This window comes from Alligator mississippiensis, chromosome 2, assembly GCF_030867095.1.
Source record: "Alligator mississippiensis isolate rAllMis1 chromosome 2, rAllMis1, whole genome shotgun sequence".
NCBI lineage: Eukaryota > Metazoa > Chordata > Crocodylia > Alligatoridae > Alligator > Alligator mississippiensis.
In genome coordinates, this window is record NC_081825.1 from 77038678 (window position 1) to 77064902 (window position 26225).

The 26225-nt window shown below is 43.9% G+C and overlaps 1 protein-coding gene across 2 annotated transcripts; it reads right to left on the reverse strand.

Annotated features, from left to right (window-relative positions):
• Positions 1-762: 762 nt before the first annotated feature.
• Positions 763-15759, reverse strand: LOC109281620 (uncharacterized). Of its 2 annotated transcripts, none has more exons than XM_059721855.1 (4): positions 15425-15759; positions 13002-13134; positions 12768-12916; positions 763-5456 (listed from the first exon to the last, which is right to left on the reverse strand). In XM_059721855.1, the coding sequence occupies exon 4, from the start codon at positions 4125-4127 to the stop codon at positions 3177-3179; it is 951 nt and encodes a 316-aa protein (XP_059577838.1). In that variant the 5' UTR covers positions 4128-5456; positions 12768-12916; positions 13002-13134; positions 15425-15759; the 3' UTR covers positions 763-3176. The 2 variants fall into 2 exon arrangements, with proteins under 2 accessions (XP_059577838.1, XP_059577839.1); XM_059721856.1 differs by lacking the exon at positions 15425-15759 and adding an exon at positions 13702-14992.
• Positions 15760-26225: the final 10466 nt, after the last annotated feature.

Genomic DNA, 26225 nt, shown 5'->3' on the forward strand with positions numbered 1-26225 from the left:
TTTAGAAAAAAAAAAAACTATGGCATGATTAATGCATAAACATGATTACCTTGATTTCTCTACTCCTGATTCTTTTTGTTCTCTATATCTTCTGTATGATCATGATGCTAAGCACTGGTCAAATGACATGTTGTTGAAATTAAGTCATGCTATGATAATTGATTTGATTTCTAGACATCTAGTCTAATTCTGGAGCCTTACACAAGTTAAGTTACCCAGTTACCAATAGGCCTTTTGGAATTATCCATGTATAACTGGTATTTAAAAATTAGGTCATCTCTACATTGTACAACCATTAAGATGTACTATAAACTAATACTATCCCAATGAGAGTGTTTTAACAGGTGTCAAAAGGAAACATTATCATACTTTTTTAAACTATGTGATTTATTAGTGCAATCTTATAAGCCAATTCTGTCCCACTTCTAAGCAGCTGGGGGACATATGCCCCATGGATTGCACCAGAAGGGGAGCGCTCTGTGGGGGCTACAGGCTCCCCAGACTGTGTTCCACATATGTGGGCACTCCCCACATCTTTCCAGCACCATGCAGGTGTGAAGGCGTCCCCTCACTGCACTGAGCACAAGGCCTGTTTCAATTTCAGCTTGCTTCACTATGCTACACAGATGCTCCAGGCTCCACAGATGAGGCTGCTCGACCTTGTCCTGGGTGCCGGGCCAGCCGGGCCAGAAGTCAGGGGTTTCGTTAAGTAAAGCGGGATCGGTTGGGCAGGCGTGTGGATGGAGAGGCCGAGACAGCGTATTGGTTTCAAAAGAAGAAGTTTTTACTTACGCCTTTGGTGATACAGGCACAGGTGAGGCACACTTGGTTAGTTACAATAACAGCAGGTAACACATCAACTGCAACAGGTGACCGATGACCGGTAACAAGTAACTAGTAACGCAGTGCAACGAGTCGAGCATGCAACAGGAACGGGGTACGTCGGGTAATTCGGCGACGGGGAGATGTTGGAGGATGGCCAGTCCACCAGCGAGTCCCTGAGGTGATCCCTGAGCATGCTCAGAGAGCTCCTAGGTGTTGTCAGGGTACTCCGCCTTGGGCAGAAACTGCTTAACCCTTTATATGGCTAGCGAGCCAATAGCTAACCATCTACCTTGCATAATTTACATCCAGCCAATGATGTTGCACGTATCTGCATAACAGGGCGGGAACTCTTCCCTGCAATACAGTGTTTTTCCACCGAGACCTAGCATTTACCTGCTAGACTCAAACATACTAGAATTTTCCACAGAGGTGCCAGATCGACATAGGGTATGCCCATATTAGGTGGCCAAGACAGTGGGGGGGGGGTAAAACTGCTCGCTCGGCCCATTGTGACAGGAGCATTTAACCCCATCAGGGACTTATTTATGACATGCCCCCTTGCTCATGGCACAATGGATACATGATTCAATTCAACAACCATTTCGTCTCCGAACTCGTCATCACTAAGGGGTAAAGGTAAACAGGTACATACAAACTGGGATAACAAAACTAGTTCATTCTTAAGATATTGCGTAAAACAACATATTTCAATACATAACAGAGATACCAATATAAAAGAGGTATCAACAAGGCAATAAGAGAAGTTAACAATTGAATTAATTAAGACGAAGTACTCTATCTTATTCGACCCTTGGGATTTTCTTCATTCCTAACAAACACCCTTCTATTTCTTCTACTATTACCTCTCTTCCCAGATCGTCCCTTTTCTTTTCCTTTTAATGTACAGGTTCCTATAGAACCTTGCCTTTTGTTCCTTTACTACTTGCCCCTTTCCGTCATCATCTCCCTCATCTCTTTCCTCACATTCCGACATCTTCTGTCTACACTTGACCTTTTTTGCGACATCCCCCAAACCTTCAGATCACTAATACTGTTCTCTTTCAGTCCTTCCCACTTACAACATTATGGTGTAAAGTTTTGCACAAGCTTTAAAACAAAACAAAACAAGTATGTACAAGAAACACAAATATATATAAAATCAGATTAATTATGAAGAGTTCAACTATAAGTGCTTCAGTCGGTGTCATGATATTTGCGGTGACGTCATGCGTTGACGCTCGCGGTGGCGCTCTCTCCCTGTCAGTCTGGCTCATGAGTAGCGAGCATCGCGTGTCTCAGAGTTTCGGTGGATGCCTCTGAAAGACAAAACTTACAACAGCACTTAGTTATTTTTAATACTTGTTAACGAAGCACGCCGGGTTAACCAATTATGAAGTCTGGATAGAGGGGGGCTGCTGGCAGAGCCGACAGCCGTTACTCATGTTTTGGCTCGTCCCCGAACTCAAATCCCATTGCTTCGGGTAGATGACGTTGGCCTTTATCCCCAAGGATATGCAGTTGTTGTTTCACAAGTTTGGTATGATTGAGTAAAAACCCAAACATAGCTCTCTCCTCAGGTGTTCTTACTGGCCATTGGCTTAATCCTCGTTGTGAGTTAGGTTCTTGATACTTTGGCTTCAATGTCTCAATTGGATGCGATGAACGTAAATCTTTCGTCTCAGGGAAAGTCTTCTCACCCTTATTCATCAGTGCCTGCAATCGCGGAAGATGGCTCAAGAGGTTTCTTGCTGGTTGTCCTGCCATCGTGTTTAGGAAGAGTCGAAGTGTGATGGCATCCATCCTTCCATATACTTCCACGCAGGCTTCTATAGCTTCTAGGGTTGCTGGGACTGCTCCAGGGTCCCTTAGGTAATGATGAGCCCATTTTGATTTATAACATTCTGGCTTTAACCCTAATTTATTTACTCTGGGATTCCATGACAAATAAGATACTCCTATGATAGCTAGAAGGAGCTGTTCTGCACTTGTATTTGGTGGACGACCTTCATGCCAAACACGAGACTTGTGGGATACTTGCTCCACTATGAGTGCTGGCAGTGGAATGGGCCAAAGAGTGCTTTCCATAATGATATTTAAATCAGTAGCATGCCCTCCACTCCAGGCAGCTTGTCTGCTTAACGTGCTTGCTTCGTCTCTATCCAGTGCTTCAGATCCGTATTCTACCACTAGCCATCCCATCCACATGGCTAGGGTTTCTTCACTCTTTATTTTCGATTCTCGGCACAACTCCTGCATTTCTTGTCGGTTGCGTGTTCGATAGGTGACAGTAGTGCTAGTATCACCTTGTGCATCTGTAATGTGTTTTCTTAAAGCTACTGGGTGAGCTGTGGCTAAAGGCAGCTTCTCTTCTTTAGCTGGAAGTGCTGGATACAGTTCTTCTCCCTCAGCTGGGAGTGTTGGATACAATCTCCTTCTCTCAGCGGGGTCATTGGATACAGTTGCTCTCCCTCAGCTGGGAGCGAGGGATACAATTTTCCTCCCTCGTAGGGAGGGGGGTGTTCTGGTGACGTCACCTCAGTGGACGGTCCCACTGTTGGCATTACATCATGGGGTGGAGCCAGGGATGGTGATGTAGCTAACCACTCCCCATGGGCGGTTCCCATTTTTTCGCACCCTTTTCCAGGGGGCAGGGCCGAAGGTGGTAACATCATTGACCCTCCCCCATAAGACTGTCCCTCATTTTCAAACTTTTTTTTATTTTCATGGAAGCCATTTTGTAACGGCTGCTCAGAGCCTCTCGCAGCCTGCTCCAGGGACTCCATGCCCACTGTGCGCAGCTGTGCTTCTAGGTTTGCATTCTCTCGTAACAGGCCCACCGCAGAACGAAATAATACATTGATCATTTGGCCTTTATTCCACTTGGGCCCTGACCATCTCGCCGTGTGGCGACCCTCAGTTTCCAGGCCTTCCCGGAGCTGGCCCAGGAGTTCGTGGCCACGCGATCCGGGTGCCAGGGCCAGACAATTAAATTGGTCCGGTGGGGTGGGTTCTCCTCCTTCCCTCAGATATCTCATGCAATGGGCAAAATCTTGGGCAGGGGTCGAGCCTCCCTCCTTCTTTACCTTGGCCTCTGCTAAAGACAGGGACGATATTGTGTCCACGGGCCTAAAATGGATCCGATTGTCGGCCATTATGCAGCCGAACGCTGCAGGGGTCATGTTTACTTTCCATTCTTTGGTAATCAGCCCTTCTCCCCTGACTGACAAATAACCGGTGAGGAGGTGCTCTCCTTCTCCTCCAGCCGCCCAATGGTATGCAATGTGTGCCCAGTTCTTCCGCATGGTTTACTTGGCGCCCCCTGGTGCGCCAGGGGCAGCACTTAATTACATTCTTCTCCACCACATTGCCTTGGGATCCCATCCTTGTCGCCATGTCCTGGGAGCTGGGCCAGCTGGGCCAGAAGTCAGGGGTTTTGTTAAGTAAAGCGGGATCAGTTGGGCAGGTGTGTGGATGGAGAGGCCGAGACAGCGTATTGGTTTCAAAAGAAGAAGTTTTTACTTACGCCTTTGGTGATACAGGCGCAGGTGAGGCACACTTGGTTAGTTACAATAACAGCAGGTAACACGTCAACTGCAACAGGTGACCGATGACCGGTAACAAGTAACTAGTAACGCAGCGCAACGAGTCGAGCATGCAACAGGAATGGGGTACGTCGGGTAATTCGGCGACGGGGAGATGTTGGAGGATGGCCAGTCCACCAGCGAGCCCCTGAGGTGATCCCTGAGCGTGCTCAGAGAGCTCCTAGGTGTTGTCAGGGCACTCCGCCTTGGGCAGAAACTGCTTAACTCTTTATATGGCTGGCGAGCCAATAGCTAACCATCTATCTTGCATAATTTACATCCAGCCAATGATGTTGCACGTATCTGCATAACAGGGCGGGAACTCTTCCCTGCAATACAGTGTTTTTCCACCGAGACCTAGCATTTACCTGCTAGACTCAAACATACTAGAATTTTCCACAGAGGTGCCAGATCGATGACATAGGGTATGCCCATATTAGGTGGCCAAGACAGTGGGGGGGGTAAAACTGCTCGCTCGGCCCATTGTGACAGGAGCATTTAACCCCGTCAGGGACTTATTTATGACAGACCTCATCCTGTCCCCTAGTGGGGACATGTAGTGAAAGCTGAAGGAGGAAGCAAGAACCCCAAGATGTCAGCTTCTGTTTCAGCCACAGTTATAAGAGCAGTGGCAGCCAGGTGGTAGCTCAGGGGCTGCATGTTACTCCTAAATTAGGGACAGAAATTACACACAAGGCCACATAAGTGATCAGAAATGGGTTCAAATCTGTAATGCAACAGAAGTTCAGTGCACATAAACCACTGTCACAATGATTTAAATTAATTTAAGATAAACCTGGATGGATGTAGTATCAGACTAAACTGATTCAAGTTAAATCAGTTTATTGGACTTGTCCCATACCCCCTTCAGATTCAAGTTAACTCAGTCCCCCAGCATCCCATGATGCTTTGCACTTCCCCTGCAAACTTCTCCTTGCAGGGAGGGTGGGCTTGCCTTGGTCCAAGTCATCTGCTTCAGCCAAGCAGGGAAGCATGCTCTAGCACCCCTCAGCTTCTGGCCTGGGCCACTGCAGGAATGTGGCTGCACATCTGGAATTAAAAGTAAATGTCTGTTTATTTGCTTATTGGTACAATCTACGCAGTTTAGATTAAGCTGCAAAGATTGAATTGAATCAGCATCAAGATTCTTGACCATCTGCACTTAGCCCTAGAGGGCAGCATTTAAACTATGACGCATCATTTGGACAGTTCTGTTATGAGCAATTCCAAAGTTAATTAGTCCACTGGATTGTTCATTCAGAATTAATAGCAGGAGTATGACATCTAATTAGAAATATAATATGCAATCCTACAAAAGCAAAGCCAAAACCCTAATGAATAGACACTTGGGGATACATATCTGCAAAAAATACTTTTTTTTAGAAAGTGTAGTGGCTACTTTTTTGCCTTTCAGGATCAGTTCATATTACCTCTTTTTATTTTTTGAACAGTTCTAACTAATCTCCTACATCAGGTTATTGGATTAGGTCCCTTTTAAAACCCTTTAATTCTATGAATATTATTAAGTTTGTTCTTTATAGTTGCAGGGTTTTATTAATCTTAAAAATTTACAAGGAAAAAAGAGTCAGAAATAACTTGACTCTCTATGTTCCTTTTACGGATTTATTTCCAAAGTAAAAGTGTGTCATATTTTATAGGGATACTAATAATCAGTGCTCTATCAAAAGATTCTCCAGTACAACGTTCTTAATGATAATGAAACATCTGAAATCCCAGTATTGAATTTGGGGTGCTATAAACATACCTTACTCCACATTCCCAGGTATAGGATTGTTTCCAAGAATGCAGAATGTGAGGAGATATTGAATAGTAAGAAGTAAACTGATTGCTTACTATCCCACAGAACCTCAGGAGTAATAGAAAAAAGAGCAGTTCTTGAAATTCCATTCAGCCTGCTGACTAGTATAACCAGATCTGCCAATGGGGGATAGGGGGGAATTACCATATTTCACAGTGTATAAGTTGAGTGTTGAAGACAAATTTTTAACTCTTAAAATTCAACCTTGACTTATACACTATTCCCTGCCTCAGTGTGTGAAGTGCTGGAAGACTGGGCAGGCTCATGGGAGAGGCAGCATGCTGGCAGGCTTCTTGGAAGCTGGATCAGGACCCCGGGAGCTTGGGCAGCACATGGCCTACTGGCAACTTGCTCAGCCAGCCCCAGGCAGTGCTGCTGCTGCAAAGAAAAGGACCAGGCTGCCTGGCTTGGCAGCCGCTTACTCCCCAGCTGCAGGGCAGACAGGGAGGCTCAGGTGAAAGCAGGGCTGGACCCCTCACCACTTCTGCTTTCAACAGGCACCTGAGGCTGGCAGGATGCCTGGTGCCACCTGGGGGGCTGGCATGCCCTGGGGCAGCACGGGGTGTCAGGCAGGAGTGGGGGGGAGGCCAGCCATGCCCAATACCCCTAGCATCCTCCACCACTTCTGCCTGACACCCTGAGCTGCCCCGGGGGCATGCCACCCCCTTCCTGGGCAGCAGCAGACATCCTGGTAGTTGCAGGCACCTGCTGAAGGCAGAAGTGGTGAGGGGCCAGATCCTGCTTTCAGCGGAGCCTCCCCACCTGCCCCACAGCTGGGGAATGAGCTGCCACCAGGCTGGGCAGCCCCTGAACTGTGGGCGGGCCTGGTCCTTCCCTCTGCGGCAGTGGCAGCACACCCCAGGGCTGGCCGGGCAGGCTGCCAGTGGACCATGTACTGCCTGATCTCCCAGGGGCCCAATCCAACTTCCTGGGAGCCCATGAGCCTGCCCAGGCTTTCAGTGCCTTGCACATGGAGGCAGGGTCGACTTATACACTGGACATACAAAAATTGTAACTTTTTTAAACAGAAATATGGGGTTGACTTACACAATATGTCTACCTATACATTGTAAAATACAGTCTTTCATGTTCTGCAGCCCTTTGTACTGACTTGGTCACTAACAGTTTGTGCTTGGAAATATAGATTGCAGAGTGTGGGATTGGAAAATATAGATTCTTCAACCTCACAAAATTTCAGCATCTGAGATTAGTGTTGCACCAATATAAGTATCTGGCTGTTTATATCTGTATGGTTGTGCTACAAGACATCCTGAAGCGATCAGCGATTGGTTAAGTGAGCATGTGCAGCTAATGAGATCTAAATTCAGAGCAGACATGGAGAGGGAAAACACATAATAAAAGAACAGGTATTAACTTTTCCCCAAAATAAAAACAGCCTCTTAGATGTGAGAACCTTTTCTGTGCCTTATATCCTGTACTCATGCAGATACTATACATTCAGCTGTTCTCCAGCCCCACACCTCATGTGGAAGCTGACACTTAAAGTTCTACATTTAAGCATCATGCTAGGACTATGCATTGGGGTGGGAATGACTAGGGATGTGGAGACTAGATATGCAGAGAGGTTTACTTCTGTTGTAAAGGGGGCACCTGCATCAGGGTTGATCTAGTTGCAGCCACTGAAAACAAGCCAGAGAGAGGGGGAAGAGAGACCACACCTCCCAAAGCTCTGCAGACGGAGTAAAGAAGTACTGTATAACTGGTGTCATGTTTGCTTGCTGCTAGTTTATTTCTGTACCCAACAAGGCCTGAGTAACTGGATTTTGTGGGGGAAGGGTATCCTTGGGTTATGTTGATCAAGTCAAAACCTGTGGTACAATATATTAGCATTTCTACGCTCCTTATGCTTACAATCTCAATTGTCCTGCTTGATCGATCACTTGAATTTACTTTTTTCTTACAAATTTGTTTGTAAATGTTGTAAAGTTGTTTTAAAGTGTTTATTTTACAACTATTACAGTGATCTATGAAAAGCCATCACTGATATAATAGTAATCTATAACCTGAATCGTTACTATGTTATGACTGTTCATCTTCATATATATTAAGGAAGACGCACAAACCCATTTTTAATGGTAAGAAGACTATAAAACATGGGGCTTCACCAGTTCATATTAACAACATTAAAAAGTTGTCTTGTCATGCACAATATGTAGTTTTCTACCACTAATGAGTTCTCTGATTTATTTTTATGACAGTTTTTCTGTTCCACATGAACACTTCAGGCTCCACAAAATAATACTGCTTTTAAAAATACATATGTATGTATATAAAACCTAGTTATGCAAATGATGTGATCAAGACTTTTCACACTTGAATAGTCCAAACTCACTGAGTGAGCATATTCATATGAAGTCCATAAATCATTAGAAATATTTGCAAAAGTGGGGACATATTTTATGCTACGTTGTATACCTTTAAACATCTAATTTTTAAAATTGCTATTATTTATATATAATATATATAAAATTAAAAACATGTGCTGTAGAATTTTTTTCCTCTTCATTTTTAGCAAATTTATTGTTAAAAGTGGAATACCAATGAGTGTAGCTCCAAGCCAATTCCCATCAGAAACAGAGATTTTCTCTTGGTTCCACCTGGACTGGATCTATTACTTATGTGAGTGTTGATACAACCTTAATTATTGCTATAGCACTGAAACTAAATTGCCCTTGTATTGAAATACTGAGTACCCTCTAATTAATGCATGTATTAAGGAAAAAAAATCAAACATTTCTTTTATTACTTGCAGACATTTATTTCTTAACAGAAAATCTAGCTCCCACCTATTTAGAAGTTTTCCAAGTCCACATCATATACTGTTAGGTTTTGGGGTTGGTTCTTTTTTCCAAAAAAAAAAGAAAAAGAAAATAGCAGCAAGACCTGCCATTATGCTCTCTGCAAATCTATCCTAAAACACAGTTTCTTTAAAATTTTTATATGGCATGTACTTGGAAGATGATCATGCTCTTTCTAATCTTTCACATGGCATTTTAAGAGATTACCATTGTTATAGCTTAAGCTAATTAATCGGATGTCCAAAGCTCTTTCTAAAGTCTGTGTATATATTGAATCAGTATTTACATAGCTTGGATTTAATTAATTAGCTTGTTGATTAGAGCATGCCAATCTGGAATCTTTTGTAGGTACGCATGTTTTGTTTTTTCACTTTACATCTTTGTCCTGAGGGATACCCAGCAGGGGTATATTGCGGGTAGGTCTTGCTTGATCAATCTCATTTCCTTTTATGACCAGGTAATTTATCACCTGGACAAGGGGGAAGAGATCGACGTTGTATACCTCGACTTTAAAAAAGCCTTCAATCTGGTTTCCCATGATCACCTCTTGGCTAAACTGGTTAACTATGGCCTTGACGTCACCACGATCCACTGGCTGGGGAACTGGCTCTGTGGTAGGACCCAGAGGGGGTGGTGGTTGATGGGAGCCAATCGTCTTGGTGTGCTGTGACCAGTGGGGTCCCACAAGCTCTGTCCTAGGGCCTATACTATTTAACATCTTCATCAGTGATGTGGACATTGGTGTCAGAGCGGACTGACCAAGTTTGCCGATGACACCAAACTCTGGGGTAAAGCATCCACACCTGAGGTTAGGAGGGTGATCCAGGCAGATCTGGACAGACTCATGAAATGGGCAGATGAGAACCTGATGGTGTTCAACACCGAAAAATGCAAGGTTCTCCACCTTGGGAGAAAAAACCTGCAGCATGCTTATAGGCTTGGTAGTGCTACACTGGTTATCACTACAGATGAAAGGGACTTGGGGGTCCACAAGATGAACATGAGCCTTCACTGTGATGCTGCAGCTAGTAAAGCGAGCAAAACACTGGCTTGTATCCATAGATGCTTCTCAAGCAAATCCCGGGACGTCATTCTCCCACTGTACTCGGCCTTGGTGAGGCCGCAGCTGGAGTACTGAGTCCAGTTTTGGGCTCCACAATTCAAAAAGGATGTGGAGAAGCTTGAGAGGGTGCAGAGGAGAGCCATGCTCATGATCAGAGGTCAGAAAAATAGACCTTATGATGAGAGGCTGAGAGCCATGGGACTCTTCAGCCTGGAAAAGCGCAGGCTCAGGAGTGATCTGGTGGCCACCTATAAGTTTATCAGGGGTGCTCACCAGGATTTGGGGGAATGTCTGTTCACCAGAGCCCCCCAAGGGATAACAAGATCGAATGGTCACAAACTCCACTGTGACTGATTCAGGCTGGACATAAGAAAGAACTTCTTTACTCTCTGAGCCCCCAAGGTTTGGAATAGACTGCCAGCAGAGGTGGTTCAAGCACCCACTTCGAACGCCTTCAAGACACATTTGGATGCTTATCTTGCTGGGATCCTATGATCCCTGCTGACTTCCTGCCCCTGGGGCAGGGGGCTGGACTCGATGATCCTCCGGGGTCCCTTCCAGCCCAAATGTTTATGGAATCTATGAAATCTATGAAAGTCTAGAAGAGCCATTTAATAACTGAAAATGAGCCAACATTTTAACAGATATAAGTTGGCATAGTTCTGTGAACCTCAATGAGGCAGTGCTAATTCTCACTACAGAATCTTTGTTTATTTTTTTGGAAGATATCTCAGTTTTGCTGGGAGATGCATTCTATAACCTAGGGAGCTTTTCCTCTCCCTTTGCTGAATACTGTGATTTTATGTTTCCCTCTCTAATATTAAAAATGTGAATAAAATACACCACCATGCCAAAAGAGATTTCAGACATTCTTTTCCATATGTTTTCCTAAATTGCCCATTTCTAATGTTCTTTGACAATCTTTACAGAGACATTCAATGCATGTTTTGCTGCCAGTAACCACCTATCTCTAACCAGCACCAATTCAAACAATCTGTAGCTTTTCAATCATTGCTCCCAACAGATTATTTTGTTATAGCACAAATAGATTTCATTAAAGAAACAGTCCTTTTATAGAACATAAGGAGGTCAAGGTTTTACCCACTTAAATTCTATAATGAGGTATATTATATCTATTCTTTGCTGAAAATATCTATATATGATTGCCTTCACTCCTTACTTAGTTAAAGTTTCCTTTAAATCAATGTAAATTTTTCCAGACTAATGGATATAGGATTAGACCATAAGCAATTTGGTTTGGGAATTTGAATTGCCCTGATACTTCAGAGAATTTATACTTTTAGGTGACACTAACACTTTTCCCAGTGACTTCACTATGTGATCTGCACACAAAACTATGTTAAAAAGCTGTCTCAAAAGAATATTATGAAGGTTGCCAAGTCAATTGTACAAAAGTTTGGAATAGCTAGAATTAAGTTTGGCTATGATTATATTCTTAAATGATGCACTACATGGTTCACTCCTCTCCCTTCACCCTACAGGACCTAAGCTTTATTCATTGTAAGATAGATGGTGGTCACTGAATAGAACATTCAGTGGTTCATTTAATATTAATCATTCAGCGTCTGATCACAGTCAGTATTTACTGTGTGCCATCCAGTTCCTTTAGAGAATACATAATTATTAATTTCTTCATAGATTTTTCTACAATGCTTTCTTTGTATTAACTTAATTCTCAGAGGTGTTGAGTCATCTAATTCCCATTGAAACTTTGGGAATTAAATGCTTTAAATACCTTTTGAAAATTTGGGCTGTAGTGATTCATAATTCAAGAGTACAAATGTATTCTTCTACCTGATGTATGAATTAAATTCATCTCCTTCTTATAAAAAGCTGGTACACACAAAGGCACAAAATTTAAAGGAAGAGTCCTAGCCTTTTTTAGTTTCTCTTAGTATAACTTGCTCCATGCCTCTGATCTGTTTTGCTCTTCTTTGGATCAGTGCTCATTCCATTCTTTTTAAGAGACTGAAACTGGAACCCCATGCAGTCTTCTCAATGTGTGAACACCATTATACTGTGGCATAATGATGTTTTCCATTTTGTAAGGATGCCCCATATTTTGTTAGCTTGTTTGGTTGCTGCTGCATGTTGAGCCAATGCTTTTTATAGAACAGTATCTAGAATGACTCCCAGGTCTCTTTTCTGAGTCATAAGAGTTTGTTCAGAGTCAGCATTAGGCCAGGTATAGCTCAGCCTGTTGTTCCCCATGTCCAGAGTTTAAGCTGAAGACTACTACTACTATTTCTGTATTCAGAGATACATAGATCTATCACAGATCCCTTTGAGGTTAAAACTGGAGTTAAGCAAGGCTTAAGTCATCATTTCAACACACTTTTCAATATTCCTTGCCGCAATACTACATCTGACCACTCACAAGCTTCCAACTGGATTGGAGCTAAATTACCTAATGGCTGGTAAGCTGTTTAACCTCAGCCGACTCTGAGCCAAAACCAAGACCACCCCAACCTCAATCATTGAGCTCCAGTACACTGACAATGTTGTAATGCGTCCTTAATCAGAAGCAGACCTTTAGGCAATTGGCAACGTCTTTACCGAGGCATACAAGTAAATGGAACTGACACTTAACATTCAGAAGACTGAGGTCCTCTGCCAACAAGCTCCTAATGAACACTCACCAGCTCCAGCAATCCAGATCCACAGTGAGCTTCTGGAGGATTTTAAGTATTTCCTGTACTTCCCATACAAAAGCCATTGCTTGTGGAAGGCTGACATCAATGAAGAAATTCAACATTGCTTCAAATGTGCAAGTGCAGCCTTTGGATGCCTGAAGAAATGGGTGTTCAAAGATAAAAACATCAGATCAGATACAAAACGAAGCTTATGGTTTATCAAGCAGTCATGATCCTTACCTTGCTGTATGGAGCTGAGACATGGACACTGTACAGGAGACAGCTAAAGTTGTTGGAGAAATACCATCAATGCTGCCTGTGGAAGATGCTCAAAATCCAGTGGGAAAGCAGATGCACCAGCATTAATTTTCTCCTGCAAGCAAGCACCACAAGTATTGAGGCAATGATCGTCCAGCATCAACTTCGTTGGGCTGGCCATATCATCCTGATGTCCAACTACAGATACCCAAAGCAAGTTTTATTCTCCCAGCTCAGCCAAGGTGTACACTCCAAAGGAGGGTAGAGAAAGCACATGACAGATGTCCTCAAGGCCAACTTAAAAATGCAACATAAATGTCTGAGCCCCTGAGGCCTGGAACAGACTCCCCCTAGAGGTGGTGCAAACACCTACTTTAGACACTTTTAAGAAACATTTGGATACTTATCTTGCTGGGATCCTTTGACCTTAGCTGACTTCCTGCCTCTTGGGCAGGGGGCTGGACCCAATGATCTTATGAGGTCCCTTCCAGCCCTAATGTCTATGAAATCTATGAAATGTCAATTTGTGGGAGAATATCACCTGGGACTGCCCTAAATGGAGGAAGAGTCTGCTGCAAGGATCTCAGTACTTTTAAACCTCATGACAACAACAGGAGATGGAAAAGTGGGAGCAGCAGAAACAGCGAGTTGTGGACCAAATCAAGAATCCACTGCCACACACCTTGCATGGAAACACTTCTGAACTGCAGTACAGCCTGTTGATCCAGAATAGGCCTCATCAGCCATTTTCACACACAGATAAGACAATCATGGAAGGCAATCATCCTTGACTGCGAGGGATTGCTGAAGAAGAAGAGTCTACTATTATTTCTGTATCCAGAGTGCACAGAGGTACCCAGACAGAATGTGCCTCTAGGGAGGAGGGAGCTACTTAACTCATAGCAACATAATAAATCACAGCACTTCCCTGTGCTGTCATAGGGGTAGTGAAAGATGTAGATTTTGAATTCCCATTGAATGAGGGCCTACAACCCAAGTCTTCCACTTTTAGGGGAAGTATTCCCACCACTAGTCTATTGGGCAAAAGATGGACATCTCTACTACTACTATATCTTCCTCTGTGGCTGTGCTTTGTAAAGAGTTGCACATGTGGCCCCAGACCGAAATCAGGCATGCCGTCTCCCTGCCACCTCCATGCTCTCTCCCAGCTGCCATCACAGCACAGGCAAATCCCCATGCTGCCAGAACCCCCCATTTCTGAATACTGTGGAAGCCCCCTGCCAGTAAATGCCACTAAAGTCTCCTGGCTCTACATAGATTCATAGATTCATAGATGTTAGGGTCGGAAGGGACCTCAATAGATCATCAAGTCCGACCCCCTGCATAGGCACGAAAGAGTGCTGCGTCTAGATGACCCTAGCTAGATGCCTATCTAACCTCCTCTTGAAGACCCCCAGGGTAGGGGAGAGCACCACCTCCCTTGGGAGCCCGTTCCAGACCTTGGCCACTTTAACTGTGAAGAAGTTCTTCCTAATGTCCAATCTAAATCTGCTCTCTGCTAGCTTGTGGCCATTATTTCTTGTAACCCCCGGGGGCGCCTTGGTGAATAAATCCTCACCAATTCCCTTCTGTGCCCCCGTCATGAACTTATAGGCAGCCACAAGGTCGCCTCTCAACCTTCTCTTGCGGAGGCTGAAAAGGTCCAGGTTCTCTAGTCTCTCCTCATAGGGCTTGGTCTGCAAGCCCTTAACCATATGAGTGGGCCTTCTCTGGACCCTCTCCAGGTTATCCGCATCCCTCTTGAAGTGCGGCACCCAGAATTGCACGCAATACTCCAATTGTGGTCTGACCAGCGCCCAATGGAGGGGAAGTATCACCTCCTTGGATCTATTCATCATGCATCTGCTGATACACAATAAAGTGCCATTGGCTTTTCTGATGGCTTCGTCACACTGCCGACTCATGTTCATCTTAGAGTCCGCTAGGACTCCAAGGTCCCTTTCCACTTCCGTGCCACCCAGCAGGTCATTCCCTAGGCTGTAGGTGTGCTGGACATTTTTCCTCCCTAGGTGCAGCACTTTGCATTTCTCCTTGTTGAACTGCATTCTGTTGTTTTCTGCCCGCTTGTCCAACCTGTCCAGGTCTGCTTCCAGCTGTTCCCTGCCCTCCGGCATGTCCACTTCTCCCCATAGCTTTGTGTCATCTGCAAACTTGGACAGAGTACATTTCACTCCCTTGTCCAAGTCGCTGATGAAGACATTAAAGAGTATTGGTCCAAGGACCGAGCCCTGTGGGACCCCACTGCCCACACCCTTCCAGGTTGAAACCGACCCATCCACCACGACTCTCTGGGTGCGACCCTCTAGCCAATTCGCCACCCACAGGACTGTGTAGTCATCCAAGTCACAGCCTCTTAACTTGTTCACCAGTATGGGGTGGGATACCTTGAAGGCCTTCCTGAAGTCTAAGTACACGACATCCACCCCTCCTCCTGTATCCAGGCGTTTCGTAACCTGGTCATAAAAAGAGACTAGATTAGTCAGGCACGATCTGCCTGCTACGAACCTGTGCTGGTTTCCCCTCAGCATAATTTGTCCTGCCGGGCTCTCACAAATATAAGCCTTGATAATTTTTTCAAGGATTTTGCCATGGATGGAGGTGAGACTGACTGGCCTATAGTTGCCCGGGTCCTCCTTCCCCCCCTTCTTGAAAATGGGGACCACATTGGCCCTTTTCCAGTCCTCCGGGACCTGGCCCGTGCGCCATGAGCATTCAAATATTCCCGCCAGTGGCTCTGCTATGATGTCGGCCAGTGCCTTCAGCACCCTCGGATGGAGCTCATCCGGGCCTGCCGACTTAAAGGCATCCAGTTCTTCCAAGTGACTCTGCACCATCTCAGGGTCTATGCATGGAAGTCTGGTGCCTTGCTGCTGCCTCTCTACAACCCCAGTGTGAGATTTGTAGTGCCCCTCGCTTAGGAACACTGAGGCAAACAACTCATTGAGGAGTTCAGCCTTGTCCCCCCTGTCTGTCACCAATTGTTTCTTCACATTTAGCAGGGGTCCTATTCCTCCCTCGGCCTTCCTTTTACTCCCTATATATCTAAAAAACAATTTCTTGTTGTCCTTTACTTGGGATGCCATCCTCAGCTCCATGGTAGCTTTGGCCTGTCTAACTGCCTCTCCACAAGCACGAGCAGAGGAGGTATATTCGTCTTTGGTGATTTCTCCCTGTTTCCACTTTTTATGTGCTCCCCTTTTGGTCCTTAAGCTGCCCTGGATTTCTCTGGTCAGCCAAGGAAGCCTTCTGGCCCCTTTCCCTCTTTTCCCTCGCATCGGGATCGTCTTGCTTTGTGCCTGAAGGATCATTTCCTTAAGGCACAGCCACCCTTCTTGGGCTCCCATCACTTCAAATCTCCTACTCTGCAGTGCATCTTTGACTAATCGTCTGAGTTCATTGAAATCAGCTTTCCTAAAGGCTGGCACTTTCACCCTACTAGTTACCTTACTCACTCGACGTTTTATAAAGAATTCTATTATTAGGTGATCACTGTCCCCCAGATGGCTACCAATCTGTAGGTCCCCTACCATGTCATCCCCCGTTGCCAATACCGGATCCAGTATGCCATTCCCCCTAGTGGGACCATGTACCTCCTGTGTCAGGTGGAGGTCCTGTATACAAGTTAGAAACCTGCGTGAATGGTGGGACTTTGCCGTCTGCGTCTCCCAACAGATGTCTGGGTAGTTTAGGTCCCCCATGACTACCGCCTCCTTAGCTTTTATGGTCTCCGAGAGCTGCCTCAGGAGCCCCGAATCTAGTTCTTCCCCTTGGTGTGGGGGTCTGTAGCAGATCCCTACCATGAAATCCCTTTCTCCTTGCCCCCCATGTAGCCTAACCCACAATCCTTCTACTTCCTCGTCCTTTGATTCCTTCTTGATGAGGGTTGATGTATGTTGCTCATTGACATAGAGCGCCACCCCTCCCCCTTTTTTCCCCACCCTGTCCTTTCTGTACAATCTGAAACCCTCAATATGTACCGCCCAGTCGTGGGACGAATCCCACCAGGTTTCCGTTAGCCCTACTTAGTCATAGTCAAACATGTTGGATCCAATGGGTCTGTGAGCTGTAGGTTACTGACAGCACAATCTACCATTTACATTAATGAGGTAGGGTCCTGTGGAAAAAGTTGTGATTGTGTAAGTAAAAAGTGATATGATAATACAGACACAAAGTAGGGCTGAATTGAAGTTTTGCATGTGGCCTTATTTCTGGTATTTCTGAACTTCCAAGTGTTTGATTTTGCAACCTAATATAGTACGGTAATTTGAAAACAGAGTGAAAGATAGTAATGGTATAAAATTGTATTGAATACTACACACATCATCCACTCTAACTGGATCTTTAGATGCTCAGACATAGTCCTCCATAACTTAGGAGCATAGTCCTTTACCTGAGGAGCTAGTTATTATCCACTGTATACACAAGCCACTAGATAGAGATGGAAGGAGCCACACTTTTTCCCGTTGCTGTCATACCTATTTGCAAGGCAGCAATGGATTGTAAAGACTCAGGTATCCTAGGATCTATTCCAGGTTCAGAGGAGGAGTATCTCTAATGACTGCAGAAGTCTCAACTTCATTCATCCCTACTGCTGCCTTTTCCCAATTCCTGACTTTCCCCATCCTCCTTGACATTTTCTCTTCTTTTCCATGTGGTTGTGCCCATGTTTCCATATCCATTACTCCTACCTCCCACTACACTACTCCCTTGCTCTTGGCTCTCACCCCTCCTTCCTATGATCTACACTTTCCTTCCTTGTTTCTTTTCCTCCATCATCTCTCTAATGTCCCCATTCTCTGGCCTTGCCTTAACTTTCTCCAGCAGACTTCCATTTCTTTCTCACCATTCAAAACAACCTAATTCAAATGTTCTTCTCTCTAGAGATCTGAGCACCACCAAAGGAAGTGATTCTAAGCATGAGAGAGTCTATATCCCTGCTTGTGGTTTCTGGGTATAGTGCTGCAGTAGCATCAGCAGCCAGGAGAAGCAATTACCAAGAGCGTGCTGCTTGTCCACTGTAGCCAACTCAAGCATGCTCAGCTACTCTGTAGGGTATATGTTAGCTGGGCAACATGTAAATTGAATGTTTTGTGACTCGCGGTTTTCAGAGGCTCCTAACTACCCACATTTGGGCAAACATTCATGTCAATAGCAAATGACTATCACCTGTGAGACTGCCCCTGCTATTTTCAAGCCCCTGCTTTAATTATGAAGTTGGTAAGAGTTCTGACTGGAAAATTCTGGTATAAGAATTTTTTTACATGATCAGAACAGTGTATTTTCCCCTCAAACTCACTCTTAGAAGCAGCTGAACCATTTAAACATTTTAACCATTTTTTATTAAAACTTAAAAAAAATTTCTTTAGAGCAGATGCTTGGCATGGAGAAATTAAGTTTGAATGGCTAAAGTTCGGCAAACAGAATTACCTGGTAAGTGCCTTGTAAACTTAACTATAGGCATCATTAACTTTACTGCCTACAATAAAGTTTTGATCCTGCAAAGAACTCTATTTGGGCACTGCCCTACACGCACAAGTCAACAGGACTCCTGGTTAATGCAGGGGTTCACTCATTTGAAGTTCATCAAAGGACTGAGGACTCAAATTTTCTGTATTGCATTATGGCTATTAAAGGACAATTATTCCAATCTTAAATGATGTTTAAATTGCACACAATTAAAAGAATTACAGTGCTTTGTGTGTGCCTTGTTAAATTTTGGCTGCCTATAAATGTGTCTCTTTCTATGTCGGAACAAATTAGGAGCATCTTCATTAGAAAATTACATAGCCATATGAGTCTCCTAGCACATGAAGCAGAAACAATTAATCATTTATAGCAGAATCAAAACTGAACGGTGTTGTTAGCATGCCATGACTACATGTCATATTTTGTTTTTTCAAGAGTGGTTGATGAACATTTTATAAATGCATATATATTTTTTATATATTACTTAAAATAAGACTATAATCTCCTATGGACTGCCCACAGTCTTCTGTCAATGTGTTTCTGAAACTGTCCCATGTTCTTTTTCCAACTGATCTACAACAAGTAAAAGTCAGAGGTGAATAACCAGACAGGCAAAGTAGACCCTGAGAGGATTTTACTCTTACAAAATGGTTCTAAAAATGCAAATCTGGAGAACTATAACGTTCTCTGTTCTGGTGGAAGATAGTTTTTGTTAGCTAATTTTAAATCAATTACCATTACTAAACTGTGGTTTAAAAGTGCCCACATGGCTTTACTGGTCAGGGAAATAAAGCCTGAATTGTCTAATGCCCGCTCCTTGGGATCTGCTTGTTTATTGTCAAGCATTCAAAAATCAAAAGCAGAATAGTTGAAAAATAGTGCACAAGAATTCCTGGGAATTTCCATTTTCCCTTCCAGCCAGGAGAGAGTACATCCCTCCTCTGAGTTCCCTTTTGACCCAGTTTCCTCTTCCCTTTCATACAGCACCATGAGTACACATTTAACAGGCAGAGACCTGGTATTCCTTCATAGCTGTAGCACCTTTTCCTTGTTGTATAAACCATTTGGGTTTGATACAAAGCCCATAGAATTCAATTAGAATCTGTCCAGTGACTTCAGTTGGCTTTGCATCAGCCTGTTTGTGAAGCAGGATGCTGTGGTCTGGTCAAGACAACTGCTATACAATGAAACATTCACATAAGATGGTGCAGACCACCACACTTGGCTACAACAGATATATTTTAAGAAGCCACCAGAAGCCTGCTCCCTCAGAGGACATAAGACTCTGGAACTGCTACTGACAAATGCTAATGAAAAAATATTCATATTATTTAAGTTCCCTATGGAAAATGCAGTTCAAATATGGGCATATTTAAAAAGAACATGCCAATGTCGTTAATGGCATCAACAACAATTAATAAAACATTTCTTATTGATATGGTGAAAAAACTTTTTGATTATTTTTGTCTTGTACATTAAATGAAAATCAAAATAATAAAGTTAAAAAGCTGTGGCTGGAACTTAACAAGTAAGGTGTTTAGACGGGTTCATTTGGATGTTTCTGAAACAGTTTATTTTCAGAAGTTTCGTTTAACATGAAACTTTTTTTTTAATTAAATTTCCCACAGAAAGGGCATTCCAAGTTTTAGTAGTTCTGCTGATGACCCTTTTGTCTGTGACAGCTTTGTTCAGAATTAAATTTACTGAATGGGTTTCTTGGAAGATAGCCCTTATATCTGGGAGTTGATTGTTACTATTCATAGAGGACATATACAATCTGTTATTAGTATCCTTGTTTTAACACTGGCAATGAAAGATGTATTTCTTTGGGACCTTTTGGGAGTAGGTAGAAAGGGAGCTAAAAGATAGTGGCAAGGTGACTGGTCCACTGTGGAGGTCAAATGTCAATGGCTGCTTAAGAGAGAGGAAAATGCCTGCCTCTCTGAGAGAGAAGCACTATCCTGAGTTGAGGCTGAAAATCGCATTGTGATGGGGCCCATGTCTTATTGCCTCTCAATTACTTCCAGTTCATACTGGCTTGTATTACCAAACAAATTTCTCTCTTCTATTTGGCAGGTCCACAGACTCTGCTGAATTTTGGCAGCCATCTGACTGGGATGGTTGGGAGTAGGGAGTAGGGATGATTGACTGTTTATTCATTGATCTGAGTGCATGTGAGCATTTCACATCCATCCATGTACATTTCATTTGCTGCCCAGGCATACATGTATTAATTTATCATGTATTTTAAAAAATGGTTTCAATATTTTATAGGGGGTGTGAGCTTGCATTGCAACAGCAGTACTTCTAGTTTTATTATTCCATAATGATTTTTCATCTTCACTGTTTTTAACTTGAACTCCGACTCCTCAGTGATCTTTCAAAAAATTGCTCTTCATTGACATTCCTTTGTAGGGTCTTTTGAAAAACAGAATATTTCTTTTTGGTGTTTGTTAACAGGATGGGTTTCAACACTGACAAGTGCAAGGTACTGCACCTGGGGAGGAAGAACCAGCAGCATACCTACAGGCTGGGGAACTCCCTTCTCGTCAGTGCAGAGGCAAAAAAAGGATCTTGGAGTCGTTATTGATGCCAAAATGAACATGGGCCGACAGTGTGGGGACATGGTCAGGAATTCCAACCATACCTTGTCGTGCATCCACAGATGCATCTCAAGCAAGTCCAAGGAGGTGATCCTCCCCCTCTACTCGGCACTGGTCAGGCCGCAGTTGGAGTACTGCGTCCAGTTCTGGGCACTGCACTTCAGGAGGGATATGGACAACATGGAGAGGGTCCAGAGAAGGGCCCACCCGCATGATCAGAGGGCAGCAGGGCAGGCCCTACAAGGAGAGGCTAAGGGACCTGAACCTGTTCAGCCTCCACAAGAGAAGGCTGAGGGGGGATCTAGTGGCCTGTTACAAACTAGTCAGAGGGGACCAGCAGGCACTGGCAGAGTCCCTGTTCCCCCAAGCACTACTAGGAGTGACTAGAAATAATGGTCACAAGCTGGCAGAGGGTAGATTCAGGCTAGACATCAGGAGGCGCTATTTCACAGTTAGGGCGGCTAGGATCTGGAACCAACTTCCAAGAGCAGTGGTGTTGACTCCTACCCTGGGGGTCTTTAAGAGGAGGCTGGATGAACACCTTGCCAGGGTTGTTTGACCCCAGTACTCTTTCCTGCCATGGCAGTGGGTTGGACTTGATGATCTGCTCAGGTCCCTTCTGACCCTACCAACTATGAAACTTTGTAAACTGAAGTGATCCTCTGTCCAAAAATATTACACCTTGATTTTCAGAAGTCCGGAATAATGACCAGGGATCCTGGTTTTCCCCGATTAAAAAAAAAAAAGAAGCAAATTCTCTGATTAAAACTCCAAAATGCAGGGGGTCAAACTTGATGATCTATTGAGGTCCCTTCCGACCCTAACATCTATGAATGCATGATTAAAATGAAAGGCCACTATATATATAGGTATCAGTTGAACACAATGTTTTCTTGATATATTTACAATTTTAAAGCAATTTGGAAGCCTACCAGTGCTTCAATCATAATAAAATAAATTCTAAATACGTATAAATATTGGTATTTGAATTTGTTTCTTTTTATAATGGAAAATCAGAGCTCCCCCTGCCCCTTCACTCATAGAATGCAGGTCCAGGCCCCTCATTCCCAAGCCACCGCCCTCCAGCCCTGCTGGTGCCCCTCACTCCCTACTTTCAATATCTGCCTGGCTCTGCTGCTGCCCCTCACTCGCCACCTGCCCCCCCCCGCCAGAGGGGTCTGCTAGCTGCCAGGGCTATGGGGCCAGGGACCCAGGTCCGCAGCCTCCTGTCCCTTGCAGCACGGCTTGAGCAGCAGCTGCTGCCTGCAGGAGGTGATAGCTGCTGAGGCTGAGTGAAGTGTGGAGCCCAGCTTTCCCCCACTGCTGCCTGCTGTGGGCTCGTGTCGGGGATGGGGCCGGCTCCCCACTACTCTGCACACTCTTGTGGGGGGGGCAGGCAGGGGGGAATGATGCCCCCCACATCTGTGCAAAGGGTGGGTGCAGGCTTCCAGCTGCAGCCTCAGCTCCCCACCCTGCTGCCCTCCCTCAGAGCCTCCACAGTCCAGTGGGTGTGACCCAGCATGGCAGAGCAGAGTGGGCCCACAGAGGGGCCTCCTTGCCACCGTGAGCTCTGCCCATGTCGGGGCATCAGCACAGGGTTGTGTCTCTTGCTGCTGCCGCACAGCAAGGGAATGCCTTGTCAGGGCAGCATGGAGCTCAGCAGCAAGAAGATCCCCGCATGGCCCTGCTCTGACCTGCAGCACTGGGTCACACCCGATGAGCTGCAGAGGCACTAGGAGAGGGCACCAGGGTGGGGAGCCCACAGCAGGCAGCCCATGCCCGTCCCTGCCCCACACAGAGATTTGGGGGGGGCACAAGTCCCACCTTCTCCCTGGGAGAGCGTGCAGCAGCGGGGAGCTGGCCTCCCCCGGCCCCCCCAGATGAGCTGCCCACAGCCCCATCCTGCTCCCTGACAGGGCCCTGTGGCTGTGCATCCTGGCCTTAGGCCCGAAGCCCCATGCACCCACCTAGCCCCAGCCCTGCCCAACTCCCTCCCTCCCTATGGGGGCCTCAATCCCCTCTCACTCCCACCAGACTTACCTGTGGGAGCTGCTCTCCAGCTGCCTGGCGGTCATGTGCATATATATGCACGTGCCCCCTGCCTAAGCACCCTCCTCCTGCTCCCCCACAGCCCCTTGCAGGCTAGAACTCTGCCAACCTGCAGAGAGTTCTTTGCAAAAGTGCAAAATCCATGGGTTTCTCCATTAAAATGAAAAATCCGCATTTTCTTCCGGTAAAGGGGAAAAATCCATGTTTTCCTCCCTTTTTCCATGGGAAACAGAAAATCCAGATCCCTGGTAATGACTAATCCAGTTGAAATTAATAGGAGATGTAGTTTTGTACAAGACTACATTTCTACTGACAGAAATTGGAGATATTTATGCATGAGCCTGGAGTATGGGATGAGATTTATGAAAGCTAACAATTCAAATAGATACCAGCTGGTTTTTAATAAAACAAGAGATCGTGTCACAACACTAAGGATTAGGTACATAACAATAGTTTAACAGTTTTTACCCTAGTATTCCAGAAAGACTTTGTAAAATATTTTCACTGATCTTAAGAGAAGGTTGGGTTAATTTCCCTGCTTCTTATAGAATTTAATTCCTCTCTGCATACTGCTAAATCATCTCTGCCACAATGAGAATCATGAAAAATACTTTTGCAGTGTCATTATTTTGCTCCTTTAGAAGGAAAAACTTGGCTCTAGTTGGTTTGGTAGAAAAATGTTGCCCTGGGAAGAACATCCTTGAACCATAATACAGGGCTATTAGTTTTTTCCCCTCCCCCTCAACTCTGTCCCATAATGCTATAAAAATGTTTAATGTGTTTTTCAGGAATAGTCTATAACTATTTCCAGAGATATGAAGCTTTATATTAGTTTGTTTGCCCTGAGAGGCCCTGACATCGCTTGGTTGTGGTTAAAAGACATGATTATTCTAGTGGTGGGGAAAATGTTACTTGGAATATAGCCAATCCCACAACTCTGTTGTCTATGGGTGTATGCACCTGAGCTTTATCACAGGTGAAGAAGGAATGTTTATTAAAGTATTAGTAACACCTCACTGAATTCTTGGCTCCATTCTACCCAATTCAAATAAAAAATACAAATTCCTTATTTAAAAGAAAGAGTTTGTTGTAACAAAAGAACAAATCTCCCATGTGCCTTCTCATGTGTACTCTAAAATTAAGCTTCAGTTTCCCTAGAATGAAGAAACTAAAAGTCAGCGTGTTGAAGTGTGCTAAGTTGGAAAAAGAGTAGCACCATTACTTTCCGTACAGCACTGAACTTCATGGAGACTCAGGGATCTTTATTTGGCACTACCAAGACTTGCAGCTCAGTTTTTTCACCACTTTGCACAGCCAAACACATTGAAAATCAAGACTTACATAAAAAAAGAAATCATTTTAAAAACCTGTATCCAAAATGCAAAAGATCTATTGATCCCCTAACGTTTTGCATAGGCAGCAATAAAGTGAAATCTCAGTTCTACCACTGATGTCCATAGAGCCAGGATTTCACCAATAGTATTTAAAAAAATATTTTGGTTAAATTGTGTAAGCATGTCTATTTTATATGAACATAGCTGTCTTTAACTTCCAGTGCAAGTGGAATCTGTTCAACCCCTTTGGTTTCAGTGGGCTTTCACAGGTAACTGATTGAAACTTAAGAAAAATATCTCTTGAAGCACATGATAAAACTGAATTCAGTTACTAATATACAAGATAGACTCTTCAGCTTCACTCTTTGAAATGACAGCAGTAAAATCATATTTTTGTTAAATAATACAAATGCACTGAGAACAGATCTCAAGAGTAACATAAAACCATTTTTGCCTAGTTACAATCATATACAGAAAAGTCTTAACTTTTCCAGTGCTTTTTAGGAAGATTTTTTGGGCAGCTAAACTGAGTGTGTATATATAGCTTTTGCTCATTTCATCTTCAAGTATTTTGGTAGCATACCTATGACTGATTGAGCAGCAGGATACCATTCATATACCAGACATTAATGAAACTGCAGCTCTGCCAATCTTATGTTTAAACATGAGCCAAAATTAGTTGGCTACAACTGTAGACTCCAACAGATCTGAACATATTTGGGTATAAAAGGATGGGTTGTTTTTCCCATTTCAGGATATTTACTAAATATGTAATAATTTAACTGTTTTAAGAATTCAAAACAAAAACTTCTAAAATAAAATATGATTAAATGTTTTCATAAAGTATAAGTGTACTGTAGGAGTGTTAATGACACACTGGCCTTTCAATAGAAGTCTTGTGGTCTTTTATTTATCTACGTTTTGGAAACAGTAATGATGACACTGATGTATTCAGTGCTATTGTGCCTATCGCACTAAAAAAAGCACTTTAGAATAAGATATTCTATTAAAGACACATTTAGACAAACCAGGGGGTAAAGCTGCCTGGGAAAATGGGATTTAAGTGTCTAGAAAACAAGATTAGCCTTCTCCACTTGATCTTTGCTGAAATAAAGTTGAACTGAGATGTTTCAAAGCTGACAGGTCCCAGTGAATTCCACTTTTTCTTTGCAATACTGAACCAGAGAGCAGAGGCCGTAGGCCCTAGCTGCCCTCTCATTGTTGCAAGGTTCTGTTGAGTTGATTCCCATGTGAGAACTTCTATTACACACATCTATAGAGCAGCCAAGGCTTCACTAATAGCTATAAACTTCATAATGGCTTTCCAGCCAAACGTATAGACTCCTTGTAGTTATTGGATGGACTCAAGTCCCTATGATTAATAGCATGTGACATTTGATAATTAAAAAAACAACAACCCATCAATGATGCAGAAAGAACATGTAAGATATTGGCACAATGTAGTCTAAGTACAGACTTCATTTCAGTTGTATGGGCGCCTTACAGAATCACATCACATAAAAGTAATAAAATCATATAAAAGCAATAAAATATAGAAGGGGAAAAGGTAGAGATGCACATTGTTTTTACTTACTTTTATTCTCTTAACAAATTTGCATTTATTATACCTGTCCAGCAAATAAAGTAGATCAGTATGTGCTACCTGCTAGTCACCTGTATAGTGCTGAAATCTCAATAAAATGAAGTGTGATAGATGAAAATACTGTAGAGCT

Coding starts and splice junctions, on each gene's coding strand:
- LOC109281620 (XM_059721855.1), bottom strand. CDS start 4,127: ATGCGGAAGAACTGGGCACACATTGCATACCATTGGGCGGCTGGAGGA.